Source organism: Toxorhynchites rutilus, chromosome 3 (genome assembly GCF_029784135.1).
Source record: "Toxorhynchites rutilus septentrionalis strain SRP chromosome 3, ASM2978413v1, whole genome shotgun sequence".
Lineage (NCBI taxonomy): Eukaryota > Metazoa > Arthropoda > Insecta > Diptera > Culicidae > Toxorhynchites > Toxorhynchites rutilus.
Genome location: NC_073746.1, coordinates 48102462 through 48120942, shown reverse-complemented (window position 1 = coordinate 48120942; position 18481 = coordinate 48102462). Strand labels below are relative to the sequence as shown.

Below are 18481 nucleotides of genomic sequence, written 5' to 3'. Positions count from 1 at the left end.
ACACACGAAAGACGAACGATCTGACTTTACATGTCTTTACAGCAAGTCACCACAATGAAACATGTCACGATTACTCGCCTCCTACAACTCAGTGGTGGAAGCCCGGCAGTTTCTTTAAAAACATCACAGTACGTGACTAAAAGCGAACACCATAGGACGGAATAAAACGAAGACAGAATCCTTTAGCCTTTCCAATCATCGCTTTTTTCGGAGACACTCGCGAAACATAACCGATGTTTTAAATTAAACAATTGTACCCGCATGGCAGGTACAATTTGAACGTTTGAACGTCAACGAAAAAGAACCAAAGATTGACGAAGTGAAATACGACAGCTCGACCGAGACTCAAAACGAATTATAAATAAAAAAGAGCTAATATAGAATATAATCACAGTTTAATTAATTCCTTGATTTTTCAGTAAAAAAAAGAAGGAATGTTCACGTAGACAACAAGGGGAGGGGTATAGTCAATGTACACGTTTGTCCACGGAGGGCAAGGGGGGAGTCTGAAATGTGTTTTTACTGTCCATGTGGTATAGAGACAGCTCTAAGAAAGTTTTCATTGTTCACATTGTTAATTTTTGTTGGGAATTTTTACGATACGAGAAATACAAAAGTCTTTCCAGACTTGTTCTTGCAATGACTTCTCAGGAGGTCAAATATGTTCAAAATGAACACATAATTTCACATCTGGCATCCCTGTGTCAAAAACTCAATTTGGTGTCGTTAATGTGGATGAATTTTACAACTCAACTATTGTATTTGTTTTGATACGCTGGCTAGAACACTTGAATCAACACCAGCTGAAAACCAAAAAAAAAAAAGATATCCATAGAACTATTTACACTTGTTTATCAGTGACACTAGTAATTATACGAATGCAGAAAATCCCACTAAATGTTTCACATATGAGACTCATTCCGTTTGCGGAATATGCTACAAAATCGAACGGTCCGTCAAGGTTGGCACTTGCAAGTAGCTTCATTGGAAAGGAGAGCATCAGTTTAGGTTGGATTATCTTTATGAATTAAGGGATTTAACATATTTCCCTATTAACGACGAAAATGACGAAACCTCGGATAAACTGGGGTGAACTTTTCCCAAGCAAGAAGAGCGGCTTCATTTTCATCACGTACATGTCGCTTTTCGTCAGTCAAGGCAAGTCAACACTTTTTTTCAAAGACAATGTATTGTTAATTGTATATTATTTAATGAAACGTGCTTAAAGAATATTCAACATTTCTCATTCATACAGGAATCCTAGTTACTGCCTCACAGCGTGCTGATAACAGTTACGGCTACAACACAATACTCGTTGTACTCTTGACGGAAGTTCTCAAACTGATTATCTCAACTGGACTCTACTGCAGAGAGTATTTCATTTGCGCCTATATTATCTCAAGTGTTGTTATTTTTATCATGAAATTCTTTCAGACATTCATTCAAATCGTTGGTAACCAAAGTTTTCGAGGGGAGCGGTGTTTTACTGTTATACTTCGTGCCTGCATTCCTCTATTGCCTGTACAATAATCTTGCCTTTGTGAATCTCTCAACGTTTGATCCGACGACATATTATTTGCTATTGCAGTTACGTGTCGTTATCACTGGGATACTTTTCCAGGTGAATAAACCTTCTAATGTACTAAATGTTCAACAATTTCTTTGTATCTTTTTTAGATAATCTTCAAGAAATCTCTTAGTCGAAAGCAGTGGTTTTCATTATGTCTGCTAACATTGGGCTGTATGCTGAAACAGTGGAACTTCTCCTTACCATCTCTCAATGATTCCGCTATAGAAGTGACCATCAATGAACAGGCCAAACAACCCTCCCATCCGGGGGCAGATGATCGAAGCACATTTCACGGAAAGAACATCACCGGCTTCGATCTCAGTTTTAGCGCAGTCTTAATTTTTATACAAACGATCTGCTCGTGTTTGGCTGGTGTATACAACGAGTATTTGTTGAAGCGCAAAGGTTCCGATATCAACATCTACGTGCAGAATGTTTTCATGTATTTAGATTCGATAGTGTGCAACCTGTTGATTCTCATGCTCCGTGGGGAGCTGGCCGTCGTCATCACCCGAAACCACTTGGCTGAAACACTTCGTTTCGAGGTACTGGTGATTATGGCCAACAACGCTGCGATCGGGATAATTACCAGTTTTTTCTTGAAGTACATGAACTCGATTTTGAAAACGTTCGCCAGTGCTTTAGAATTGATGTTTACCGCAGTCTTGTGTTACGTTTTGTTTTCAATTCCTATCTATTTGAACACCGTGCTGGCAATATTTGTAGTTTCGTACTCGATTTATTTATACTCACTCAATCCGGTGGTCAATCTTGCCAACAAACCAGGAACCAGCATCGCTTCGGGAAGCTTCGCCAAAACGAAAGATGATGATAGTCGACGAGCTCTAATGGACAATGACGATGATGACCTGGAACTTCAGATGGAGGAGGTCGTCTAGTATTAGCGGTATGAAGTGAACGGTCGACTTTATTCTCATTGTTGAGTATTCTAGTTAATATCCTACACGAGATCAGGTACCAAAAATGTAATGTAATGAAACAAGCTATCGTTATTACCATTTTGTGTCTTATTTCGAGTCCTCTGAAAAAACGATACATTGTTGCTCTCGGATTAGTTTTATCGATAGGAACTTAATTTATGTAGTTTTTCAAATTTGCGTTTAGAGGATAGAATGTATATCTACTGTATATACCACAATAAAAGTCCTGAGAAACTTACTAATCGTGGCATCGTTGAAAATTATATGGATATAATTTTTATATCTAACTAGCTGTCCGGCGAACTTTGTCCCGCCCAAAGTTGATTTTTTTTATATGAATACTTTCGAACATTCACGTTTTCTTACTAAGCAAACGTTCGTGGGCTCAAACGCAAAACTGTTTATTGATTGTTCTTCTCATTGGCCCTTTATTTTCAGACATTTCTCGTTCAAGATACTTTAATCTCTTGCAAATAACACGATTCACCGTTACAAGGAACACATGTTTGACACAGAAAAGTAAATTTTCATTCATAATTTTTATTTTCACTGCGCCACCACCTTGTCGTTTTCGCTTCACACTAACGGAACACGAAGCTTAATTCCGCAAACGCGAAATCCAATTGGACTAACAACGATGTCGTTGTAGAACATATAAAAATGATTTTTTTAACTTTCTCTCAGTTTTTCGAAAACTCTATATTTTTTTCACCGTAACTATGACCAGAGACAAATACAACAAAATAAAGACGACTCAAATCGGACGATTCCTTTTTCGGGTTTCGCACTTAGCGATGCATTTGGCGAGCCAGTTTTATTTATAGTGAATTCCAAAATTGAGTATACACATGCTACTTGACGATACTCTCCATTTACTTGGTACAAAATATTTTGAATACATTTCTTCTTTTGTTGAATATTAATAACATACACATTTAACTAACTATGTGCGCAAGAAAAATTTCTGCGAAAAGTTTTTTGCTAATGATTTATTCCAAAAAATTGAAAACAGTCTCTATTCTAAGCATCGCAAAATTGAGTGTACACCTTAAATTTCTCCAAACAAATTACCCTTTTTGGTAAGATCTTTACGAATCAGCGTACTTTTTCTTCCGCAATAACCGGACTTGAACACTATTGAGTATCCATGGTGGGAAATCAAGAACCATCTGAAGAATAAAAATCCAAAGCGGAACTCAAAACGACGATTACGGAGATCTGGAAGGCACTGACCAGAAATCTCGCCTCGGCGCTGCCGGAAGTACTGGACGCCAAAGGGGGGCTATTAGGGTGGCAATGGATGTATGGGAGAAATTTCATCATCGAATTTCAAAAACCGACCATGTACATTTTGTTTATTGGCTCAAAAAATGATTTTTTGATCCTAGAAAATCTTCCAAATGTAAGAAATGTACATGAAATTTGGAAAATCGGTTTTTTTTTCGATGCCAAATGTCTTAAAATACATAAAACGTCGATATCTGGTGTCATATCGAAAAAAAAATTTGGACCTTCTGGAACTGGCAATGAAAGTATTGAAAAAGAAATAGTTATCGCATTTAACACTAGAACAACCGACATTTGTTATATACCTATTTCTACCAAGCCGGTCATTTTGACCGGCTTGGTAGAAATAGGTATAAGAAATAGGTCAAGTGTCAAACGAATGATTTATTTAATGTTATTCATGGTGTCGCCACCTACAACAGTTTTAAATTGCAATGCCCTCTTTCGAATCAACATGCCTAGAACCAGTACTAAATTTATAAAAAATCGATGAAAATCATTGAATTCTATTATTTAAATGGTTCAACCCCGTAGTCCCGAGCCTTATTCAACAATAATAATATATAGGCTATTTTTCTCAGCTAGTTGCGAATGATTTTGACTTCGAAATTTGGAACTAAGGGATAAGTTGGCATAAAGAATACAACCAAAATTAAAACAAAAGCCGAGACACAAAGCCCAAACAAAACCCCAACGAACTGTCCGTCTCCGTCAAATATTGTTTTCTACAAATCCTGCCGGTCGTATTCGATGAACGGTCGCTGACGGGTTGTTATGCCGCCGGTGTATGTGAATGTTTCCATAAGAATTGAATGGTAGAATAACTGACGTAACGTACCGTGGATGTTGTATGTGAATCGCACTTAACACATCTCTATTCGACACATCTGGATACGACATTAGTTTGTATGAGGCCAACTTTTCTCTATCAGATTAGGTGCCCTAGGCAGTTTTAAATTAGTAAAATTTGTATGAAATTTTCTTTCTTGGTGTTACATACCTATTAGAAGTACGTTGTTCTGACCCTAATTTAAACTACTTTCTATGAATTTCCAGATATTCTCACCAAAATTTACCATTATAATATAAAATTATCTTTAGACACAATTTTTGTATGATATTTTCTCCCTACTTGCAAGCAAAAGTGATATTCATTTACATAGAGTACTAATTTGATTTGGAAAAAATAGTTTTCATTCATAATTTTTATTTTAAAAGTATGTTCATTTCTTCTGCAACCCCATATTGTCATGCCTACTCCCCCATTTTGTAAGGCCTTGTTCTCACTGCAGCGGGGTGCCAGCGTGGCTTGGGCGAGGCGTGGGATGCTTACGATTAATCGTAACGGTTAATCTGTGTTCTTACAGATGTCTTCACACCAGGGGCGACATTGCGCATCTCGAAACGAGTGATTTTGGTTCGTTTCGACCATTTTGACTTAGCTTTGTTTACGAACCCAAAAATTTAACATTTCCCTACGAGACAAATTTTGCTCTAAATTAGTACGCTGAAAATATCAACTTGAAAAAGATACATAATATTATAACCAATTCGATTTGAGTTCGAATTTTCTCGAAACGAGTTACTCGTTTCGAAATGCGCAATGCCACCCCAGGCTGACGTGTCGTGAGCGTGGTTTTGGCGTGCAAATGAAAACACTTCACGTCGGCGATATTTGTACTTCTCCGCTTTTCTCTTGCATATGTTTGTTTGTAGTAGTGACATAAATTTAATTTTTCCCTTTTTTTAGTTTTTACGTTTTTCACGCCACCGCTGGCACGGTGCAATGTGAATGAATTAAAATGTCGTTGCGAGAAGTGAACACGCCACGTTGACGCCCCGCTGCAGTGAGAACATGGCTTAATACGAAGCTCGATGCCGTCAACGCGGATTGTCCTAGTGCCAAACAAGACGGGTCTATGGTACTAGGTGAGGCCGTTCCAAGGCGCCTAGAAGTATATACCAAGGCGCCTAGAAGTATATACCAAGGCGCCTAGAAGTATATACTAAGGTGGGCCAACTTGCTAAAACCACTCTTCAGCCATCTTGGAAGTCTACTGTGTTTTGTTTGTAAACAAAACACAATACGCTATTGCCGAAGCTCGCTCGTGATCAGTCTGTCTCTTTCACGCTACAAGCAAATAATTCCCCTTCTACTTTCTTCCGTGCTGTTTTCATATACCGCTCCCCTAACCAACTTAGTGACGAAACGGCCTCACCTAGTACCATAGACCTAGGTAGTGCGGACTGAATCAAAACGGCTGTCAAAAAAGATCCAATTGAAATGTCAAAAGAGATCCAACGATCAGGAGTGTTATTTTTCTTATGATAATCAACACTATAAAAGAGGTATTGTTGTCAGGGGCAAAAATAATTCAAACAATAAAATGAACGAACTACATTTTTCCGTAAATTGTTTAATTAACCATTGCATCTCTGAAAGAGCATCTCAGCCTTTCACTGAGCTACGCCTTTTTAATGTCCCCTCTCTTTGACATAACGTTTTTCCGAACGAAATAAAAACAAACGAAGTCAGAGTCACGTAAATGTTTATTCCTGCGATTTGAAAATATTCCATAAAAAGTGGAAGGAAGAGATGCCAGATGATTTTTTAAAAAAGTCTGTAAAAACATGTGAATGTCTGTTAAAAATGTGGAAAAGTCTGTAAAAGTGTGCAGATCTATAGAAATGTCTTTTAACGTTAATTTTCACATATTCATTAATACTTTGTACATCGTGATGCACGTAAGATTGTATTTTGTATATATACAGCCATTCCATGCCAAACCAATATAGTGGTTCTCAGATCTTCGTCAAAAGTGGTAATGTTGTACTTTATCGCAAAACATTAGACTCGTATTTTTTTATTTTTTCATTGGGGTGCCCATTTCCATTTTAGGGTGATCCAAAAAATCATTTTTTCCCACTTTTTCCCAAAATGACTTTTTTAAAAAATTTATAACTTTCGATCCACTTAACCGATTTAGATGATCGACATATCAAATTGAAGCCAATGAGCTTTAATTGAGAAATATTGAACTTGCAGATAACATGGATCCTATTTTCGTAATTATTGATTGTACTCGTTTTGTAATGTTTTCATGGCTTTGGACTAGGGGGCGCTATATTTTTTTATATTTTTTCTTGAAACGTGAGAATTTTTTACATAAAATATCTCGATATCAGAGATGCTATTTTTTTCGTTTTTGAAATATGATTTTTCAAAACTAATCGATGGTTTGAAAAACAAATTTTACCCATTTTTCCCACTACAAAAACATAACTCTTGAACTATTGGACCGACATGATCAAATTGAAGCTTACGAGCTATTTTTCTTTGGAAAAATGTTACTTTTGCGAAAAAATTTAATTCTTGTTTTTGTAATTATTGATTGAGTTATTTTTTCATAGTTTTCTCGTTTAAAGATAGGAGCGCTATATTTTTTTTATATTTTTTATGGAAAGCTGAGGATTATTTACCTAACATATCTCGATATCGGAGATGTTATAATTATCGTTTTTAAGTTATAAATTTGTAAATTTAACATGTTTTAAGTCTTCGATCAATATTCATATGTGACTAAACTAGAACTATGCTACTAATATCCGTCCCGCAAGTGTGATATTTTTTCAAATTTTGCTTATTGGCTTCCATTTAATACATCGATCATCAAAACCGGTTCAGTAGTTCAAATGTTATGATTTTTTGCAGAAAGTTATTTTTGGACAAAGGGGAAAAAATGATTTTTCGAACCACCGGATTACTTTGAAACATCATATCTAAAAAAACAAAAAAATAGCATCTCTGATATCGAGATATGTTATGTAAAAAATCCTCAGTTTTCAAGGAAAAATATAAAAATATAGCGCCCTCTAGTCCAAAGTCACAAAAAAAAAATAAAAAACGACTACGATCAATAATTACTAAAATATAATTATTTTTTTCGCAAGTTAAATATTTTTTAATAAAAGGCTAAGTCATTAGTTTCAATTTTATATGTCGATCATCTAAATCGATTCAGTGATTCAAAAGTTTTTAATTTTCATTTGTCATTTTTGGGAAAAAGTGGAAAAAATTGATTTTTCGGACCACTCAATAACTTATGTGTTGTAAGTGTGTTTAAATGTTTCAACGATCTACACATACATACATACACATACATACGCGTTGTTAATTTTTATAAAAATCGGTATTTCTTCGTTGATATATTGGACATCCACCAAGGTTTGCGGTCTTGTCGTTGATGAAACTTATAAGAAAATACAGTGTATATTTTCCATCCACCATGCAAGGCTATACAAGTTATAGATCCCCACTTAGCCATGAACTATGTCTGTGGTAACAATATCGAACAGTAACCCATTTTTCGTCATAAGCAGGCCCGAAAGCGAATGTAAATTGTTGAGAATAGAATGAAAATTTCTATTCGATTTTGTTTTAATACTAAGAAGACATAGTCCTGACCCTAGCCTTACTATTTTTCAATAAATCTCCTTGCATTTCAGCAAAACAATCTTATCTAGAACAAAAAATTATTATCAGAGACAATTTTCGTTCAAGATTTTTCGTTACCTGCAGAGAATGCAATTTTTCATTAATTGTGAATAACCGTATCCTCTCTTTCGTCTGCAATGATGTCAGGGCAAAAGTACGGGTTCCAAACTTCATACACACCAGATGGGCCAACCAGAAAGACTGCCGGGCCGCAGGTTGAGAATAGCTGGTCTAACGTCATGTGTATTGATATAAACTAAATATAATAACTTTTCTGTATTAAAACTGTGGAAAATGTCATATGGTGAGTCGAATATTTTTGATGTGATGAATAGAGCCCTTTTATTTTTCAAAAACCTGTGAAATATTGTTATATCCAAAAAGTCTACAACAAAAACAAAAAGTGTTTTACAGACATGTCTGTAAATTTACAAACATATTTGTAAATCTGGCATCTCTGGTGGTCTAAGAATTTATTGCAAGAAATCGCTTGAAAACATGCATGAATTTGCTTGAAAATGAAGTGGATTGAGTCCGCACCACTTAGCCATAGACCCGTCTTGGTATATACTAAGGTGGGCCAACTTGCTAAAACCACTCTTCAGCCATATTGGAAGTCTACTGTGTTTTGTTTGTAAACAAAATACAATACGCTATTGCCGAAGCTCGCTCGTGATCAGTCTATCTCTTTCACGCTACAAGCAAATAATTCCCCTTCTACTTTCTTCCGTGCTGTTTTCATATACCACTCCCCTAACCAACTTAGTGACGAAACGGCCTCACCTAGTACCATAGACCCGTCTTGGCCGTTTCGTCACTATGCTGGGTAGGGGAGCGGTATATGAAAACAGTACGGAAGAAAGCAGAAGGGGAATTATTTTCTTGAAGCGTGAAAGAAACAGACTGATCAGGAGCGAGCTTCGGCACTAGCGTGTTGTGTTTTGTTTACAAACAAAACACAGTAGACTTCCAATATGGCTGAAGAATGGTTTTAACAAGTTGGCCCACCTTATGATATACTTCTACGCGCCTTGATGCCAAAGTATTCTGCTAGTGATTGGACGGTATTTTGCAAAAAAAAATCGGTTTGTGTCGAATATCATTCTACAGAAAAAGTAATTCGTGAATTTAGTGTCTGTAATAACAGTTGAATTCCCAACATCTTGTTTCACTATTTTGCCATCTCATCTGTTCGTAGTCGCTATTACTGAATTGCACAAGCGAAAAAAAATACAGCTGAAGAATGGTGAAAATGGACGATTTCAAGCTTTCCTGCGAGCTAACCGGTCATAAGCTGGATGTTCGCGCAGTAGCCGAAGGGAAAGGTATCATTGTCTCCGGATCTCGTGATAAAACTGCGAAGGTATGGAGTCCTCTCGACGGACGTTACTCCGAAACCGAAACGCTGAGCCATCACTCTAACTTTGTGGCTGCCGTGTTGGTAATTGAGGAAAATGATTGGATTTGTACGGCCAGCAACGACGCCACCATCTGTGTGTACAAATATCCGAGCGCGATGGAACCGTTTATCGTGCTGAAGGGTCATACTTCAACGGTTTGTGCGCTGGCCAAGGGAAGCAGCCCGAATGTGCTGATGTCCGGGAGTTGGGACAAAAGTGCGAAAATTTGGACCGACATTTCCTCGTCCCAATCGAGCATGACTCTGGTCGGGCATGAAGCGGCCGTTTGGACTGTGGCGAGACTTCCGTCGGGAAAATATATCACAGGTATATTGGGTGAATGAAATGAATGGGAAACTATATTCACGTTTATTTTTCAAAATCAGGATCTGCCGATAAAAGCATCTTTGTTTGGAATGATAAAGGCGAAAAGTTGGTTGTGCTGCTAGGTCACAAAGACTGTGTGCGGGGGCTGTGTCCTTTGCCAAGAGGTGGTTTCCTAAGCTGCTCGAATGATGCAACGATTCGATACTGGGACGATACATACGAATGTATGCGAGAATTCCACGGCCATACAAATTACATCTACAGCATTTCAAGGTGCGACTTTTGGGGAGAAGATGTGTTTGTCACCAGTGGAGAGGACAGTACCATCCGAATGTGGAGTTTGAAGGAAGGTGCATTAGGGGAAGCCATGCATCTTCCGGCCCAATCGGTTTGGTCCGTGGTTGCCCTACGTAACGGAGACATCGCGACCGGCACTAGTGATGCAATTGTTCGGGTTTTTACAACATGTAGCGACAGAGTGGCCTCTCAGGAAATACTAGATGCCTACAAGGTGGCGGTGGATGTTCGGATCAACGAGAGCAGCAAGCAGCTAGGAGATATGAATGTGAATGAGATTCCTGGGCCTGAATCATTACTCTCGAAGGGTCGCACAGGGCAAACCCGAATTGTTCGTCACTCCGATGGCAGAATAATGTGTTATCGGTGGGATGACGACAATTGGGATTGCGTGGGAGATGTTATGGGGGCTACAGGAGGGGAAAAAGATAAGATGTACGAAGGACGAGAGTACGATTTTGTCTTCAACGTGAATCTCTCGGATGATGCACCAAATCTTAAGCTGCCCTATAATCGAGGCCAAGATCCTTGGTTGGTGGCGCAACGCTTTATCCACAAGCATAATCTTCCCCAGGGCTATCTCGATCAAGTAGCAAATTTTATAACAAAAAATGTTGGCGATGCGCAAATAAAGTCAGCGGCTCGGCCTGGGACCACTGCGGATCCTTTTACTGGAGCTTCTCGGTATGTTCTGGGATCGGGTTCAAGCTATCAACCCGTGTCTGCCAATACAGATCCATTCACCGGAGGCTCTAGCTATACAACTCAAACACCTAATGTTGGCACATCAAATGGTGGCAATGTTCCAGCTGCGGCTAATGCGGATCCTTTTACGGGTGATTCAAGTTATTCTACCGGATCAACTGAGACGAAGAAAGTCAACTCACATTTTCCACACAGACATTTCGTAACGATAGAAAAGGCCGATCTGGGCAAGATTCTTGTGAAATTGAAGTTAGTACCTAATGTCTTTATTTTTTCCGAAAGAGATAATCGTTTTCGTTTTTCAGGGAACTTAATGGAAAAATTGAAGACAAAAGTCTCCAGATGTCGGAAGACACTCTGAGTGATATTGTTCAGTACGTTAGTGACATAACGAAGGAATCGGAGCAAAATTCCACCTGTATCACGGCGCTGAAATATTTGTTTACGTGGCCTACCGAAAAGATTTTCCCAGTGATGGATATAACGCGTTTAGTGGTGTGCAACCCGAAAGCATGCCAGGAACTATTCGAAGGAGACTTCATAAGTACGCTGCTGTCTCATGTGAATCATCTACAGGCCAATCAAATGATGGGTGCTCGGTGCTTTGCCAATATGATTCCGCATGCCGCTGGACGGAACGTAGTTCTGGAAAATATTCGTCCGATCGTGGATAAACTTTCGTCAATCAAGGTCGGTAGCGCGAATCTCCAATTGGCATTGGCAAGCCTTTACCTGAACCTGTCGATGACTCAGCTGGAAAAGCCGTCGCTCGATTTTTGCAATGTGTTCTCCGACGCTATTGCACAGTTCCTCAGTTGGGCAACGGATAATGAAGCCGTCTATAGAGGCTACCAGGCACTGGGGAACTTGATGTCCACGACGCCAGGCACTCTGGTGGCTAACCATTTGAAGAGCAATAACGATCTGATAGACAAAATCTTGGTCAATATCAGCACTGAAACCAGTGGATTTGCCAAGTTGAATGAGTGCGCTAGCTACCTTTATGAGTTATTGGCTTGAGGAGAGCATGTTATATCTTCTTCTTTCTTTGTTTTTAAGAGGCTTTAAACTTTGCAGTTCATTCGCCTCTAAGCGCATGTTATATCGACTAAATTGTTCGGATTGTAGGGAATACACTACCGTTTTGTAGCAGCAAATTTCAGCAGCTCAAACTGCAAATGTAATTAAGTTTCAATATAACATAACTTAAAAACAATATCGTTTTAGTTTCCTACTTACCTACTTTTCCAAAGATAGTTTCTCCTTTTTTCCTCCTACAACGATTCGATCAATTCGTACTCAAACACTAGCCTGCATATAATGTCAATTATTATTACCCAAAACAGTGATAAGTAAGTGACATCAACTTACCAGTAAACTTTTAGTAGTTTACTATTTCTCTAGTTTATTGTTACTAGTGAATTGATTTCCACTTTTTATTCGGCTCGGTGTAACCTAAATTCGGAAAGTTTGCGTTCGATCAGGTTACTGATATAATTATCACTTTTTTTTTCTTTTTTTTTGAGACTTTCAGCCTCCTGGGCTGGTTTGTCTCAGTAAAAACGGCCGAAACCATGCCGCAAAGTGCGCTTACTATCCATTTTACATGCACATACGGACAAGCAATTAACAATAAAACACAACAGATTTCGTCACGAGAATTTCTACGCATTTTAGCTTTTTTTCCCCTGGTTTGACGAGGATGTCCGCTTGTCATGGCCCCAGGCCACAGATGGGGAATCCGCGCCACTCGAAGATGCCGACTGTTCTTGTTCCCCTTATCGCGAAGGGGAAGGAACAAGGATCTTCGATTTAATCACAAGTTTTTTGTTCAAATTTTAAAGTACAGATCGGCATCTTTCAAAAAACAGAGCAGTGCAGTAGTTTGTGAAGGGCCGTCGCCAAGCACATCTCGAAAGCTCCCGCTGATCCCGTGTGAGTTCCGGAGGTTCTCATACTTTGGGCAAATACAGAGGATGTGTTCGACTGAATTGCGAACCTCGCACAAGTCACAAAGGGGATGAAAGGGTCCTCTGTTGAAGTTGTGTGACATGTTGCAGTGGCCGGTTCTTAACCTGGATAAGATTTGTTGCTCTCTCATCGTTTTGACGTCTTCGAATCTGGAGATGGATCCTTTGATTCTCCGGAGGAACAACGTCGCTTCAACGGACCATTTTTCCACCCAAAAAGTTTTGAATGTGTTGGCGATCCATAGTCTGATGTCGTCTAGCGGTACTTTGCGCGTCAAAAGTTGTCCAAGGTGACCGATTCCAGCAAAACGGTCGGCCGCTTCATTGCCGGCTATGCCACTATGTCCGGGGACCCACATGAGGACTGTATCCGGCAGCAGATACCTCCTGATAGCTTGTATCCATGGGTGCCTAGTTATAGCCGCTCCAACGGCATCGATGACGCTAGCCGAGTCGGTAACTATCAGGATCGATTTGCTTGACGGTATAGTGGCAGCTTCAAATATTCCGGCAGCTTCGGCCGAGAAAACCTGGCAAATGTCGACGAGCTTCTTGCTGGAAATAAGAGAGTTATTATGACCGCTTACTCTGAAACCAACTCCTTGTATCCCTTTGGAACCGTCCGTGTAGCGAATTTCATAATTTTGATATTTTCTTGAGACAATTTCGACAAAGGTTTGCTCCAGACCCACAGAGCTTGCCCCAGCTCGAAAGTTGTTCCTGATTGTATCATCCACTTGGACCACCGGCAACCTCCAGTCGTTAGTCCCAAACGAAAGCTGTTTAGCTATCGATGGGAGGTTTGAGTGTGTCACCTGCTGCAAGATTTCGTTCGTTAAAACAGTCAGGTGTGTCTCCTTACCTCCGCTGGTTTTAGCGAGAAAGCTCGCAGTTCTGGAAACTATCGCCGCTCCACAAAAATGTCAAACGGAGGTTCTCCTATTTCGGCGCATACCGAGGCTGCTGGTGTTGATGGTAGCAGACCAGAGATAATCCGTAGTGCATTGTTGTAAATCGGTGATAGAGTTTTTAGGAGTTTATCTCTGGCCAGGCATGTCACTTCGAGACCGTAGGTGAGGCGGCTATTGATGCTGGCTTTGGCCACCCGTAAACGGATCGTTCGGTTGTTACTCCGGTGAGGTTTGGAGATGGTTTTTAAGAGGTTTAACCGGGTGGCACAGCTTTTCTTCACCTCGTCGAAATGGTGCTGGAAGTTCAGGTTGCAATCGACCACCACTCCCAGGATTCTCAACGTTCTACGGCGGGGAATGCGGTCGTTGTAGATTTTGACTCCCGAATTGCAACCTTGGTGTTTGTGACTGCATACCACCATGTGACCACTCTTTTGCGCCGAAAGTCGAAAAACTCGTTCGACAGCCCATTTACCGATAGCATTGGTAGCTGCCTGGATCTTGATGCGTGGTGCCCTGTGCGTGTTCCCCACCACTACCAAAAGGATGTCGTCCGCATACGTGAATACGCATACTCCCTTCGGTATAACCCGGAACAGGCTGTTCATCGCTATCAGGAAGAGGGTGACGGCTAAGACGGAACCTTGAGGTACACCAGTTTCTTCATGAAAGCGCCTGGAGCTGGTGTTCCCGACTTTTACCTCAAAGGTCCGGTTTGTCGCGAAGTTTTGAACAAAGTGCAGCAGGTTGCCGTGTACCCCCCAGTCAGCCAGTGTTTTAAGAACTAATGGAATCCAGGTTCGGTTGTACGCCTTCTCTAGATCCATGGCTACCATCTCCAGATGCTGTCGATTTTTTCTGGCCTCAGCTACCACCTCTCCAAGGGATGCGAAATACGTGTTTGTGCCCATCCCCGGTCGAAAGGCAAACTGTCGGCAGTCCAACTTCTTGTTTTCGGTCAGGTAGGTGACGAGCCGTCGGTTCGCCATCCTCTCTAGGGTCTTGGACGTACAGGAGGTCAAGGATATTGGCCGGTATCCTTTCACGGAGCAGCTGTTCTGGCCGACTTTGGGGATGGGGATCACAATACTATGTCTCCATTCCGCTGGGAAGTCGTGCTTCAACCAGAGATCATTAAAAATGTCGAGGAGAGTGGTTTGACCTAACGGGGACAGCTGCTTGATCATCTTATAACCGATGTGATCGAGACCAGTGGACTCCCCTTTGGTGGAGCGCAGAGCGACGACGAGTTCTTCGACGGAGAAGGGTTTGTTGAACGGTTTTCCAACCCGATCATTCGGAACCACGAATCGATCGACTGAGTTCGTGTCCGCTTTTTGTTGTCGGATGAACTCGGAATCGTATCCCGAAATCGAGGACAGTTCAGCGAAATATTCCCCTAGCATGTTCGCGGTGTCGACTGGATCGCTGTAGGTCGTGCCATTCGCTTGCAGGATAGGGGTTTGGAATCTTCTTTTCCCATTCAGCGCGTTAACACGTCTCCATAGGTCCGCAGATGACTGACTTTCGTTGATGGATTCCAGGAAGCCGGTCCAGCTGTCTAGTTTGGCCCGTCTCACTATTCGCCTCACCCTTATGTGCTGCGCTCGGTATCTGTTCATTGCCGTTTCTCTCTCCGGACCATCGTGCCGGATTCGTTTTGTCGCACGCAGGAACTTCCTCCGTTTCTTGATTTCTTTTTTGATGTCCTCAGACCACCAGTGCAGCGCTCTCTTTCCAGGGTTGGGCTTTGTTTTAGGGATGGCGGATTCTGCTACCTCGGTGATGATTTCGTTGAGCTTCTGCATGGAGGTCGGGTTGTCTCGGGCGATCAGGTGGCTGGAGGAAGCCCTGTAGAAATCCCAGTCAGCTTTGTCGAAAATCCACTTTGATCTTCGGGTGGATTGAGGCGGCGGTGCGTTGAGGATAATTGAAATCGGATAATGGTCACTTCCGTGTAGGTCGTCTGCTTTATTCCACCCCAGTTTACCTACCAAATCAATACTGGCTGCGGAAATGTCGATGGCTGAACTGCTACAACTTCGACAGAAGGTGTCGGTACCGTCATTCAGGACCGAGAGCTCCAACGATTCGAAAAAATCAGCGATGATGTTCCCCCTTACGTCCGTTGCTTGCATCCCCCAGTTGTGGTGGTGAGCGTTGAAGTCCCCCAGAACGATTTTAGGATCCTCCAAGCTCTCAAGCACCTCTAGCAGTTTGCGTCTCAAATCCGGGATTTTGCCACATGGTAGGTAAACGGAGACAATAACTACCGGAATTGGAGATTCTATTCTGACCGCAATTATCGGTAGGTCGGTGTTGATCTGCTTGCGCTTATGGGGGATGCTCTTCTTGACGCCCAAAGCCACGGAATGTTGTAATACGGAGCCCAGCTTTGTGTACCATTGGTATTTACCGCCGAGGATCTTCTGGACGTTCGTTGGAGACACTCTGAAAAATTTCTCTATTGAAAGAAAAATTTTAACGCTTTCGCGTGAGTTCTGTTACAATACTAAAAAATTTATTCAAAAGTTTCACAATATATACATGGTTCCTTAAACTAAGATTGACGAGGAACATCTCCTCTCTCTCTCTTGAAAACCGATAACATATCGGTTTCGTTTAGATCATCTACCTTCCTTGTCCCTTCTTCTAGCGTATGGTAACGTGCAGTCTGAGACGGCTGCACTACCCTAAGAAAATACCTTAAGTTTATAGCACCTCGTCGGTGCGCCTATCTTATTCTTGGATTTCCCCTTTCCATCCTTCGCTCTAAATAACATCCTTTTATTTTATTACACCCTGCTGGTGTATCTGGCTGAGCGCAGCTAGGGATGGAAAAGGGTAATAAAAATGCATCCTAAATGATGCATGCATTAAATTGTTTACCGGACGCTATTTAAATATTCGTCCATTCTGAATTTATGACCGGCAATAATTTCGAACTACAAGCGTTTTCTAGCCTAACAAAACACTTGAGCTCTTACATCTTTTAATTGCCTTACATTGGTCCTTTCTAAACGTTTCTATACCTCGCTTGGAGGTCTTTTCTAAATATAATCTCAAATATTGCTTATCTTATGGATCTGTAACTCGATCCGCGATAAGCCTCAGCTGTCCGTAACATTCCGGACTCCGTAAATCTACTACATAGATTTACTCAATTATAGACAACTATCACGGTTTAAAATAATAGGAATATTTCTTGATTCTTCCTGAACTCTATTTAGCCGTATCATGTCTAATAACGAAGGCGGATCATCATTTCTTCTATTATTTTGTCTATTACTTCTTCTCTTTAATTTTATGTATACGTAAATTCCTACTATTATAATCATTGAAATAACAGTTATGGTACCTCCAAATGTATATACGTGTTTCTTTTTTATAAAATCGTCTTCAGGTATTACTGTATCCTTTATATCTACCTTTTCATATGGATTTCTACTCGAGATAGTTGTATTCAAATTTTCATTTATGTTTGGTTTTTCTAGTACATATGGTAGTTTCTGAATAGGTTTAAAAAATATTCTAGCTTCCCCGTTATGTCCAGATATTTGGGCATAACGAATAGTTTTTTCTGTTAGGATCTTACAATCTGGGAACAGTTCTATGATCGCGTTCTTATAAGGCGGTGACATGGCTACATTATTACAATGGATTATTATCTTGCTAGGGTCGCTCGTTGTGTACAATATAGAGTTGATCTTATTCAATTTTGTTAACATGGTGTATGGTTCTTCCATCATCTTTGTTGAGCATTTTTGTTTTATCGTTTCATGAAGTAATGCTCCAGCTATGCAATCTGGAACTCTGGTTAATTCTGGCTGATTTACCACATAATGACTTTCATTAAGCTTTATTAAATTTCCATCTGGGTAAAAAAATTCATGTTTATTATTAATTGCTATTACATGGTGATCTATTTTTATAACACTTCCATTTTCAGGAATAGGGATTACATTGAATACTTCGAAGTTTTCCTTATTAATAATTACATTTTCCATTATTATATTTACTGTTCCATTTTCAATTTTAATGTTGTATTTAACTGCAAGTGGGTCTCTAAGGATTGAGTATCCTTCTGGTAATTGCTTCTTTATATTTTGAATTGCCTTTTGCATTTCATTTTCGGCTAAAGGGTGAGTCTTAATTATCCTGTATTTTCGAGTTATGCCATCAATCAATTGCAAAGCTAACGTTGTGGTCTCAAAACATTTTCTTGCGAATATATTAGTTCTTTCTTCGGAATACTTTCCCTTCAAAGATAACATTCCTTCATTTAGTCTACGAATTCTTACGCTTAATTCATCTCCCATATTTTTGCTTCTTTGATTCAATAGTCTCATGGTTTGTGAGATATCATGAAGTTTTTGCTCTTCGTGAATACGCAAAGACTGTACTTCGTCTTCCACATCATTACTCCCAAATAACAGGTCTTTCAAAAACCCAAGTATTCCACGACTCCTTTTTGATCGTGATAAAAAATTTATTTCTTGTTTTGCATTGTTACATTGTCGTTCTATCGACATTACAAGTTCTGTCAAAGCGCTGTCTTGAGTTACATTCCCCATGAAC

The 18481-nt window shown here is 40.1% G+C and overlaps 2 protein-coding genes across 2 annotated transcripts; both read left to right on the top strand.

Annotated features, from left to right (window-relative positions):
• The first annotated feature begins 770 nt into the window (after nucleotides 1–770).
• LOC129776733 (UDP-galactose transporter senju) lies at nucleotides 771–2749 on the top strand. The gene is made up of 4 exons (XM_055782551.1): nucleotides 771–1158; nucleotides 1256–1373; nucleotides 1435–1621; nucleotides 1678–2749. The coding sequence occupies exons 1-4, from the start codon at nucleotides 1065–1067 to the stop codon at nucleotides 2467–2469; spliced, it is 1191 nt and encodes a 396-aa protein (XP_055638526.1). The 5' UTR covers nucleotides 771–1064; the 3' UTR covers nucleotides 2470–2749.
• Nucleotides 2750–9248: 6499 nt separating this feature from the next.
• LOC129778011 (phospholipase A-2-activating protein-like) lies at nucleotides 9249–16971 on the top strand. Its single transcript, XM_055784641.1, has 3 exons — nucleotides 9249–10020; nucleotides 10080–11271; nucleotides 11328–16971. Exons 1-3 carry the CDS (start codon nucleotides 9537–9539, stop codon nucleotides 12040–12042), a joined length of 2391 nt encoding a protein of 796 aa, XP_055640616.1. The 5' UTR covers nucleotides 9249–9536; the 3' UTR covers nucleotides 12043–16971.
• The last annotated feature ends 1510 nt before the right edge of the window (nucleotides 16972–18481 follow it).

Coding starts and splice junctions, on each gene's coding strand:
- LOC129776733 (XM_055782551.1), top strand. CDS start 1,065: ATGACGAAACCTCGGATAAACTGGGGTGAACTTTTCCCAAGCAAGAAG. Junction 1,159..1,255: donor GTCGCTTTTCGTCAGTCAAG/GCAAGTCAACAC, acceptor TCATTCATACAG/GAATCCTAGTTACTGCCTCA. Junction 1,622..1,677: donor TCACTGGGATACTTTTCCAG/GTGAATAAACCT, acceptor TATCTTTTTTAG/ATAATCTTCAAGAAATCTCT.
- LOC129778011 (XM_055784641.1), top strand. CDS start 9,537: ATGGTGAAAATGGACGATTTCAAGCTTTCCTGCGAGCTAACCGGTCAT. Junction 10,021..10,079: donor GTCGGGAAAATATATCACAG/GTATATTGGGTG, acceptor TTTCAAAATCAG/GATCTGCCGATAAAAGCATC. Junction 11,272..11,327: donor AAGATTCTTGTGAAATTGAA/GTTAGTACCTAA, acceptor TTCGTTTTTCAG/GGAACTTAATGGAAAAATTG.